General features: G+C 36.2%; 1 protein-coding gene across 1 annotated transcript in view; it reads right to left on the bottom strand.

Annotated features, from left to right (window-relative positions):
- LOC123547034 (ectonucleoside triphosphate diphosphohydrolase 7-like) overlaps positions 1 to 12,105 on the bottom strand; it is a 36,547-nt gene that overhangs the window by 16,167 nt on the left and 8,275 nt on the right. The window contains exons 2-3 of the mRNA XM_045333783.2: positions 3,870 to 4,243; positions 1,590 to 1,740 (exon numbers count right to left, since the gene is read on the bottom strand). Coding sequence (XP_045189718.2) covers positions 1,590 to 1,740; positions 3,870 to 4,243 — 525 coding nt within the window. The remainder of the gene's footprint in view (positions 1 to 1,589; positions 1,741 to 3,869; positions 4,244 to 12,105) is intronic.

The raw sequence follows: 12,105 nt of genomic DNA on the forward strand, positions 1-12,105 counted from the left end.
CTGACCAGACTGCATGGATGCGCAGGCTGGTTTGGATCCATGCTGGTCGCAAATGCACTATATTGGCTTTCTCATGGTGCGACTCAAATAAAGGTCCTAGTATGTCCTCTACCCAGTCTCAAGAGCTAACATTAAAGCTTTTCTTTAATCATAGCTGTTAGTTAGATTTAAACCAGTCAGAACCCAGAATACACATATATCTGCCCTAAATGGTATGAAAAGGATATTGTCACTAGTAGTTGTAAATAACAAGTGCCCTTACTTTTGATCTTGGCCTCAAAGGTACAAACCTGACTCTTGTGTGCAACATACTTCTCATGATGCTTAACCTTTAGCCTGTTGGCGGCAAGTGATTCTGCCTTTGCGACCAGTGCAGACCAAGATTAGCCTGCATATCTGTGCAGGCTAATCATGGTATGCACTGTTAGCTATTCAGTCAGTAAATTTTCAGTGAACACCCCTTTGAATAACTAGAGCTATCACTAAAGGTGATGAATGTACCCCCCACATGCACTGACACAGTACATTGCAATTTGACGCACACAAGATTGCATAATTATGTGGACTGTATGTATATAGACTGTATGTACACAGTATATTAAACAAAAAACAAAGTCCCATAACTATGCAGAATATTTACCTAAAAGAACGTAACATGCACCATGCACAACTAGGGTTGGTACTGATCACTTGTGTGAAGTTTCATTAAATTGTGTGCAAGGGTTCGGAAGATTAGGCGCTCACAAGATTGCATATGCAGACTGTATGTACATAGTATGTAAACAAGAAACAAAGTCCTGTAACTCTGCAATTTTTGTCGTTGAAACAACCTTACATGCCCCATGCACAAGTACTGTTGTTACTGATCACTTGTGTGAAGTTTCATTATATTGTGTCAAGGGGATGAGGAGAGATGGTGCGCACAAGATTGTCTATGTATATAGTATAGTAACAAAAAACAAAGTCCCGTAACTATGCAAATTTTTTTTCTGAAAGAACCTAACATGCCCCATGCACAACTACTGTTGTTACTGATCACTTGTGTGAAGTTTCATTAAATTGTGTCAAGGGGATGAGGAGAGATGGTGCGTACAAGATTGTGTCTACGGACAGACAGACGGACAGACAGACAACCTGAAACCAGTATACACCCCCTTACAACTTTGTTGTCGGGGGGTACAATAATAAATGGTATTGCCCAAATTGAATGATGGACCAGTTCATTTTAGAAATTTAGCAGGGTAAAGGTTAACAATCATGTAAAGCTGAGACTCACAGTGTTAGTTATAGCCCTTTTGAGGCATAAAAAAGCATCAACTTTAGACTTGGTAATATGTGCCACTGTTTTAGCTAAATATGTACTTTCCGATTCAAAAACAGTCATTAATATTGACTGGAATTTTGACCAAAATGTAACCAATCGAGAGTTACAAATTCTTAAGAATACAAATAAGGGTGCTGACTATCAAATCATGAAATAAATGCCATACAAAATATACATAATCCACATTATGCCAATGCTACTAACTGTTCCGCAAGTATGTACAGTAATATCTCTATGCATTTTTGTATATTTGAACTGTACTAACTGTTCAGGTAGTAATCTCATTCCTGCCGTGGCAAGTATATACAGTAATGTCTCTTTGTGTTGTTTCTTTGGTATATGTGAACTGGCAAACTCAAGCAAGGGACGTAAATATTCACTGGCATCTTCTGGATGATCTTCAAAAGTATCTAAGCCTGAAAATAAATTGGTATGCAAATATAATAACTGAAGATGTGTTTAACACATTAAGGTTTTGATCCACGTTTACATACTTGAAACTGAACAGAACCAAATCATCTAAAGTAGGCATTTTTTTATATGAAAACTGAACCTCAAAAGTAACATGTCATTTATGCTACCAGATTACTGACTAATGCCACAGAATCTGAAAAACAAACTCCAGGAAGAAGCCATCCTTCAAGAAACAATCATAATAAATCCAGATAGTTCAAAGTTTTTCATATGATACTGTAATAGTCCTAGAACTAGATCTATGTATTTTTTCATGTATTTGCAATAATGGCAGAGCCCTAAAATTGAAAAATACCTAAGATTTTCGTTGATATAGTAATTTTTGCTGTGAGTGAATATGAAATTTTTGACAGATTGCCATTTGCCATTAAATCCAAGAAACTACTTTAAGAAATGAACATAATGACTTTATGAAATTGACATGATTCAACCAATAAAAAGTAAATACAATGTACTGGTATATTAATTATAAACAAGGAGCTGCGTTCAATAAACGCTTGATGCCCCCGGTGGCATCCTTGTCGCTACAAAGCAACCTAAGTCCAAAACGAGGTCAAGTTCAAGTTCAAGGTCAAGGTCAAACTGAGGTCAGGTGATGTCTGAAGATGAGGTATGGTCACAGGTTACATCTGCATTAGTATCAAGTCATTCTAGTTAGGGGTATTGATGCTAGACGAAAAGGTCCCATTTGGTTAACCTCGTACGGACGGACGGCGAACAGTCAGGACAATCACTATATGCCTCTCGCATCAGTAGATGCCGGGGGCATAAAAATGAACTTCTAACAACTGTCTATTGTCTGTAAGTATTGACATGGCACTCATTAATCTTCGTCATATTTTCGAGCGTTTCCGTTATTTTACGCTATATTTGTTTTCTGAAAATCTCTGCATTAATCAAAATAACCTATACAATTTACTAATGGCACGGTGGCAAAGTGGTAAGCTCTCTGGCTTCCACACACGTTACCATGGGTTCGAATTCAGTTCAGATCGTTTTTATAAATTCAATGTACATTTTTGTAGTGTAATTTTATCGATATTGCTTTTAGTATACTTGGTGATAAAGAAACGTATAATTTATCTTGTATTGCTTTTTCAATATTTGTATCGATATTTGTATCGCTATTTAGGTTTGGATGCCAAAAATTAATTTACGGAAACACACGGAATATTCATTAGTGCCAGATCAATACTTATGGACAATAATACATAATTTACCATACTGTTCTGCATAACTGGAACTTAAAATATTATCCAAAAGTTGTTCCCTTTTAAAAAAGAATGCCATTTGTAAAGAAATAATAATAAACAAAATTCAAAATTTTCTAAAAAAACATGTTGAAGCTAGTTATGTGGAACATAGAGATATGTTACATTTCCTTGAAATTGATTTTTTTAAAGATGTTGAACTGCCCAGAAGTGTGGCCCCACCATGCAGTTCTTTTCCAGATTCAAGCCATATTTCAGTAAACTGACAATTGTTTTGTAGAATAATATACATGTTATATTCTGTTTAATTTTCATGCAAAACAATTCCTTCTTTCTTTGATTTGGTGATTTTTTAATTTATTTTTTTACAAAATAATTGGTTCAAAATCGTTGAATAGTCTTTACTTCAAAGAGTTGCAGTCTGTGCTTAAATTCAATCTAAAAGACAAACTTTCTTTGTAATTAAACCAGACAGTATTCTGAATTTACCTGTATTAAGGTCTCATCTTTGCTACTGTTTATGATTTGAAATTTAACAGTACACAGGTAAACTGGCATTTATACATAGTATATACATAATGTACGTGCTATATATCATTTACAACTGAAAATTTGTTTGTAAACAGTAAAGAAAACACAACAAAAACATACATAGATTTATTACGCATTTTCACCTCCTAAGTTTAAAATTTCCTTGAGTTTACCAAACTCTTTTTCTGCTAGACAAATATATCTTTTTTCTTTCTTTTTTTTTCCAACAAAGCAATTTTCCTTCGTACAGGGGCCTGTGGCTTTAAAAGTCTTTTAAGGGAGAGAGATTGTCAATAATATTTTGCCAACTTGATTGTTTAAAACTATACCTGGTGAGATTTTTTTGACTACAGGTTGATTGTGCTGGTCTTTCAACTGTTGTATACTGAGTAAATCTTTCGGGTTACCGGAATGTGGCGGCCAGACGTATACATAAACACGGGTACCACTGCTTCCACAGTCCAACACAACCCCATAATGAACGTTGGGACCATATGAAAAGAATGCCTTGCCAGGTTTGTAGTTTACGGTGGGTAAGAAATGTTGTGTTGTTGAGTTGACGTCACTGTCATCTAGGTAGTATGAGTGAATGAAGAGAATGACTAGAATCAAAATTAAGAACACTCCACATGAGAGTACCATCCACTGTTTGAGAGTCAGCATATCTTTCAGGCTGCTGCATTGTGGCAGGCGAAGATAAATTCTGAAACAGAAAAATACAGCATTGAATATTATTTATAAAGGACTTCGGACACTATCATATGCTTCTAGCCTACATTTCAAATGCAAATTTCTCCTTAAGTATTTAAACAATACCCAAAGCGTTTCGAGTCAGTGATAAACCAATGTATTAGTTAATTTATTACAGCAGAAACTGATTTGTATCTGTTCCTATCAAGATGTTTTTCTTATTTTATCTGGGCCAGGGTATATTTTCTTGAAAAAATAAAATGTTTAAATTTCCGTGAAAATATAATATCATCACTTTACGGAAGTTTTAAATATTTTAATTCCAGTCGAAAAAAGTGACAAAATCTGTTTATTTAAGGAAAAAATAACATTTTAAGATTAAAATCCTATAGATAAATAAAAAAGGGAACGATATTTTTCCAAACAACCTGTACTTGTTTTATCTATACACTGTTCATAATGTAAAGTTATTGACGCATTACATTGTGTGAATAGGTATACACGTATAAGTGACCGGTCAGTTTTATTACAGTGGTTCAGGTAGTTATTTAAGTACATGTACATGTCTGTATAGCTCTGTTATAAGTGATGGCAGCTATTTGTGTGATGTATAACATTAATAATAAGAAAAGTCAGTAATCTTATCAAGGCCGTAGGGTGGGATTTTGTTTAGGATAAATACCAGTGGCACACATAATATTTGAGCCGCGCCATGAGAAAACCAACATAGTGCAATTGCCACCAGCATTGATCGATCCTGACCAGCCTGCACATCTGCGCAGTCTAGTCAGGATCAATGCTGTTCGCTAACGGTTTGTCTTATTCCAATAGACTTTGAAAGCAAACAGCATGGATCCTGACCAGACTACGCAGATGCTCAGGCTGGTCTGGATCCATGCTGGTCGCAAAGCCACTATGTTGGTTTTCTCATAGCACGGCTCATTTCGCTTAAACATGTAATAAAAATGTATCCGAAATGACAGTTCTATCTGAGGCTTGCCTAAGGAAGCTGGATCGGAAAAAGTTAAATCCGGATAAGTCTGACAACAACCCATCTATAGATAATGTTGTCTATTCAGGGCTGAAGTTGTGGGCAAAACATATTCGAAAAGTTGAAGCAGGTCGCTGCTTAAAAGTTCCACCTGAAACTCGGCTGGACCGTTTAGTTCGTGTTCGCGTCTAGCCGTATTTGTATATGCCATCTGCATGGAAAGCGACTTGACACATCACTTTTCGTGGCATCACACTGAATGTGAAATCGTCACTGATATGACCTGCCAAGAAGCTACTGTTCTTGACCTATGCATCACAGGCATATCAATGCCAAGCTTTATTTCTGTTGGATAGACTATAGTCAGGATCAGATAAAATGCTGTGCACATATTGCCCCTTTTTGTTGTGTTTAGGCGTGTCACATGTAGTATGTGTCTAAAAGAAATAAATATAAATGCACAGAAAAAGATGAAGAAATAAAGAAATGAAAAATATATAAAAAATACAAAAACCAAAAAAATAATAAAAACAAAACGGAAAACAAATTACATCCTGGTGTGCGCGTCGCGAGGAGGGCATGCAGAAGATTACCTGGTGTGTTGCTAGTATTTTACAGCATACATTTGCCAATCTACTACAACAAACAAACAGGATATGCGAATGAAAATTTAACCCAATGAATAATAATGAATTAACAGTATTTGCTTCTCTCACTACTCTACATGTATAACATGCCTATATGTGCCCATTCAAACATTTGTATAGTATTTTAGTTACAAACAGATGTAAAAATATGTGACTATCAAATTATTAAAAATGAATATAAAAAGTATTGGTTACTTTACATTTGGGAACACCCTGTAGTTATATTTTTTGTTTAAAAGTACTGTTCCACCCCTTGCATCAACACAATAGTCACAGAAAATGTGTATAATTAATATCTACATATGCTGGTCAAATATGGTTTTGATGCAAGGGGGGGAACAATGTTCTTTAAAGCAAAATAGCTTTTATATGTATATAACAGGGTAAGTAATTCTATTTAGAGCAAAAATTACCATTTTATGAAAAAATATTGAAAAATTTGACTTTAAGAAATAATCTCAAATATGTATTTTGATGGTATATGTAATTAAATACTTATTTCTTAGTGGTTTATTTTTCACTCTTGGAGTAGGCAAATTCATATAGAAAGTGTCCGAAGTCCTTATAAAGTTTTATCACTTCTGAACACATTCCACATGATTATACAAAGAAGAAAAAATACTTAGATGAAAAGCCTAGTTCATGATTCTCGCAAAATTTCTTGCTCTTGAATAAAGTACAACAAATGTGTGACATTATCATGGCTAGAGTATGCCTTCCACATTTTATGGAGAAAAAGAGGAAGAAATCTTAACATTGGTAGGAATTTGTCACTCTTCTGAAAAATATTGCTTTTATCATGGTGCAATTTTCCCCCTATTTTAGTGGTTATGGCACAAAAACTTTCAAAAACAAGAGGACCATGATGGTCCTGAATCGCTCACCTCTTCCCACATGACCCAGTTTTGAGTATGACGTCGCTTTTTCTATTATTTGACATAGTGACCTAGTTTTTGAGCTCATGTGACCCAGTTTTGAACTTGACCTAGATATTATCAAGATAAAAATTCTGACCAATTTTCATGAAGATCCATTGAAAAATATGGTCTCTAGAGAGGTCACAAGGTTTTTCTATTATTTGACCAATGGACCTAGTTTTTGAAGGTACGTGACCCTGTTTTGAACTTTACCTAGATATCATCAAGGTGAACATTCTCACTAATTTTCATGAAGATCTCATGAAAAATATGGCCTCTAGAGAGGTCACAAGGTTTTTCTATTTTTATACCTACTGACCTAGTTTTTGACCGCACGTGACCCAGTTTCGAAACTGATCTAGATATCATCAAGGTTCAGATCAATTTTCATGAAGATCCATTGAAAAATATGGCCTCTAGAGAGGTCAAAAGATTTAAATAATTTTAGACCTACTGACCCAGTTTTTGACCGCAGTTGACCCAGTTTCAAACTTGACCTAGATAACATCAAGATGAACATTCAGACCAACTTTAATACAGATCCCATGAAAAGTATGGCCTCTAGAGAAGTCACAAGGTTTTTTTATTATTTGACCTTCTGACCTAGTTTTTTATGGCACGTGACCCAGTTTCAAACTTGAACTAGATATCATCAAGGTGAACTTTCTGACCAATTTTTATGGAGATCCATTCACAAGTATGGCCTCTAGAGAGGTCACAAGGTTTTTCTATTTTTAGACCTACTGACCTAGTTTTTGACCGCACATGACCCTGTTTCGAACTTGACCTAGGTATCATCAAGATGAACATTCAGACCAATTTTCATACAGATCCAATGAAAAATATGGCCTTTAGAGAGGTCACAAGGTTTTTCTATTATTTGACCTACTGACCTAGTTTTTGATGGCACGTGACCCAATTTCGAACTTGACCTAGATATCATCAAGATGAACATTCAGATTAACTTTCATACAGATCCCATGAAAAATATGGCCTCTAGAGAGGTCACAACATTTTTCTATTATTTGACCTACTGACCTAGTTTTTGATGGCATGTGACCCACTTTCGAACCTGACCTAGATATCATCAAGGTGAACGTTCTGACCAATTTTCATGAAGATGTCATGAAATATATGGCCTCTAGAGAGGTCACAAGGTTTTTCTATTTTTAGACCTACTGACCTAGTTTTTGACAGCACGTGACCCAGTTTCGAATTAGACCTAGATATCATCAAGATGAACAGTCAGACCAACTTTCATACAGATCCCATGAAAAATATGGCCTTTAGAGAGATCACAAGGTTTTTCTATTATTTGACCTACTGACCTAGTTTTTGATGGCACGTGACCGAGTTTCGAACTTGACCTAGATATCATCAAGGTGAACGTTCTGACCAATTTTCATGAAGATCTTGCGAAATATATGGCCTCTAGAGAGGTCACAAGGTTTTTCTATTTTTAAACCTACTGACCTAGTTTTTGAAGGCACGTGACCCAGTTTTGAACTTGATCTAGATATATTCAAGGTGAACATTCTGACCAATTTTCATGAAGAAATTGTGAACTATATGGCCTCTAGAGAGGTCACAAGGTTTTTCTATTTTTAGACCTACTGACCTAGTTTTTGACCGCACGTGACCCAGTTTCGAACTTGACCTAGATATCATCAAGATGAACATTCTGACCAACTTTCATAAAGATCCCATGAAAAATGTGACCTCTAGAGTGGTCACAAGCAAAAGTTTACGGACGCATGCACGGACGCACGCACGAACGGACGGGCGACGGATGACGGACACCGCGCGATCACAAAAGCTCACCTTGTCACTTTGTGACAGGTGAGCTAAAAACACTGACAGATATTCACAGCAGAATTTACTATAACGTTCTGCTGTACAATAAACATATATTGAAGTAAAACCTTTTTCTTGACTTTTACAGTACCACCATCACCAACTGACTACCTAGAAATGACATACGTTCAATTCAGTTAATACCTCCTATATGAACAAACTATATAAACAAAAATAATCGACACAAGCAGTGTCAAAACAAGGTTAAATAGATTTAAAGATACATGAGACACAAACTGTAATGCTCCTTTATGCATATTTTTTACGAAGTCGAGGGCCATAACTATCATCTGGTTGATTGAAATCTAAAAGGCCTTGTGCTCAACTTCATATGCTGAATAATATTCTGGTAATGTTTCATAGTCCTAAGTCTTTTTGCGTTACATGCGACACAAACTTTTAGGCCCTTTTTATGCATATTTTTAGTTAGTAAAGGGCCATAACTCTGGTCTGGCTGTGTGAGATCCCAATTAATACATCAGGTGCGCATGTCTAGTAAGTCAAATACATTTTGAGATACTGCCCATGACACAAAAGCAGATGGATGGGCAGACTGACAAGGGCAACCCTAAGTGCCATCCAAAAAATTTTGAGAACAATGTGTGGGGGGCGCACCCAGGGGTGGGGGGAAGATGGAAGGGTGCTGGGTGGGGGGGGGCACAAAGTATACTCTGAACAATGAAAACATTTCACAATCTGGCAGTTGAAACTTGAAAGGATCTTAAAGCCTGGATAAAGCCCTGATTCTGTTACTACTTTGCAAAAACATCCTTCCCATACCAATACCACTGTCACCTAATGTTTAGAACCACGTGATGTTCCGAAAATTCAGGTGTACTCTCCTGACATGAAAAGTTATATGAAAATGTTCATTTCATGTGAATTCATAGATCGTTCTTTGCTGGCTTTAATAATAAATTTCACAACCACAAGTAATTTGGTGATTTTCATGCTTTTGGTGAAGGAAATCCCAGGTGCCCCTCCAGGCATAATTTCGGGCATAAGTGGGCAACTGAATAGAATCAGACACACTGACATCCGACAGCTGGATGGCTTCCTCACATGAAAGAATTCTACATCCAAAGCATGGTTTTGATTCAACACTAAAAAAACTGAAATATATTTTTACTATTTTTTATTTGCGTCCAAAGAAAGTGGCTATTGTTCTTTAACCGGACCTCTAGACCTAGTAATCAATGTACATGTACTATTATTACGTTTAAATTTTTGTAAAAGTTTTTACATTTCAACATTTATATTTTCAAGGTTACATGTCAAATTAAATGTACTTGCTGGTATAGGTAGTGTGTAGTATTTCTTTTTTTTTTTAAATAAGTGATGATACAATTAACTAGGGGGCTTGAACCTCTATATGCAGCCTGGGCGTACCATGTAAGGCTTTAAGCACTGGTATTCGGTAATAGGGGTAAAATGGCCTAAGGGTGCAGGGTGTGGTCATGACTGTTTGTTTAAATAAAGTTATTATTATTATTATTATAATCATCAATATCATTATCAATATTATTATCATTGTCATTATTATGTACAACGCCATTGAATATGTCATTGTATAGAAATAGGCGTTTAATCAAATTAATCAGTTTCAGTTTAAGTAATCAATACACATGTACTACTATATACATGTACTGTATTACCGGTGTACTGGTATATGGAATCTGCTGAGGTAAATCTATGATTATCTGTCATACAGTTGTTCTTATTTTTTGTAGATATTTTTAATTAATAGCTCTCACTTGGGTTGGAGTTAATATGAAATTTTAATGCTCCACAAAAACACTTTGATAATGGAACACACAAAAAACAGGTCTAACTTAAAAATAAAGGAAACACGCACTTACTAGTCACTGTTATTTACTCAAGAAGTAAAACAAACTAAATAATTTATGAGGCCATAATTAAACAAGAGGACCATGATGGTCCTGAATCGCTCACCTCTTCCCACATGACCCAGTTTTGAGTATGATGTCGTTTTTTCTATTATTTGACCTACTGACCTAGTTTTTGAGCTCATGTGACCCAGTTTTGAACCTGACCTAGATATTATCAAGATAAAAATTCTGACCAATTTTCATGAAGATCCATTGAAAAATATGGGCTCTAGAGAGGTCACAAGGTTTTTCTATTATTTGACCTATTGACCTAGTTTTCGAAGGTACGTGACCCTGTTTTGAACTTTACCTAGATATCATCAAGGTGAACATTCTCACTAGTTTTCATGAAGATCTCATGAAAAATATGGCCTCTAGAGAGGTCACAAGGTTTTTCTATTTTTATACCTACTGGCCTAGTTTTTGACTGCACGTGACCCAGTTTCGAAACTGATCTAGATATCATTAAGGTGAACATTCAGATCAATTGAAAAATATGGCCTCTAGAGAGGTCAAAAGATTTTTCTAATTTTAGACCTACTGACCTAGTTTTTGACCGCAGCTGACCCAGTTTCAAATTTGACCTAGATATCATCAAGATGAACATTCAGACCAACTTTCATACAGATCCCATGAAAAGTATGGCCTCTAGAGAGGTCACAAGGTTTTTTTTATTATTTGACCTACTGACCTAGTTTTTGACCGCACGTGACCCAGTTTCGAACCTGACCTAGATATCATCAAGATGAACATTCAGACCAAATTTCATACAGATCCCATGAAAAATATGGCCTTTAGAGAGGTCACAAGGTTTTTCTATTATTTGACCTACTGACCTACTTTTTGAGGGCACGTGACCCAGTTTCAAACTTGACCTAGATATCATCAAGATGAACGTTCTGACCAATCTTCATGAAGATCTTGTGAAATATATGGCCTCTAGAGAGGTCACAAGGTGAAGAGAGGTAGGTACGGAAGAATGTTCGTTGTCCTCCCCCTACAAATGTTAGAAATATATGAATGAAATGGTGGCCTCTGTTACATCTTTTGATAGGAATGAAATGTTGGCCTCTGTTACATCTTTTTTTAATGATAGGAATGAAATAGTAGCCTCTGTTACATCTTTGATAGGAATGAAATGGTGGCAACTGTTACATCTTTTGTCTAAATTCTGAGTACCACCTGATATTATTAATCTGGACACAGGAAGTGATGGAGGCATATAAAATCCACATTATAGTTCAACATTTGGTGGTAGGTATAGATCGAGGGTCCGGAATTTTTTAAATACAAGTGTGAAATGATGGGTTCTGGTGCATTTATTTAGTCAAAACTTTGGTAAGTGTAGGTCACTTCTCAGGCGACTAGGGACAGGGGAGCAGCTCCGGCCAGGCGGCCTTCCACACCCTTCCCCCCTTGAATCCAGGTCTGTGTAGACAAAGGTGATTTTGACCAGCTGTGGCGTTCTCATGCAATGTTGGGCGGTTAAAACTGGCGGTTTTAACCGGTTAAAACCGCCCCGGTCAATACTCCCTGAAGTGGTCAATACCGGTCAATACTGGTCGATTGGTCAATAC

The sequence above is a fragment of the Mercenaria mercenaria genome, chromosome 9 (assembly GCF_021730395.1).
Source record: "Mercenaria mercenaria strain notata chromosome 9, MADL_Memer_1, whole genome shotgun sequence".
Lineage (NCBI taxonomy): Eukaryota > Metazoa > Mollusca > Bivalvia > Venerida > Veneridae > Mercenaria > Mercenaria mercenaria.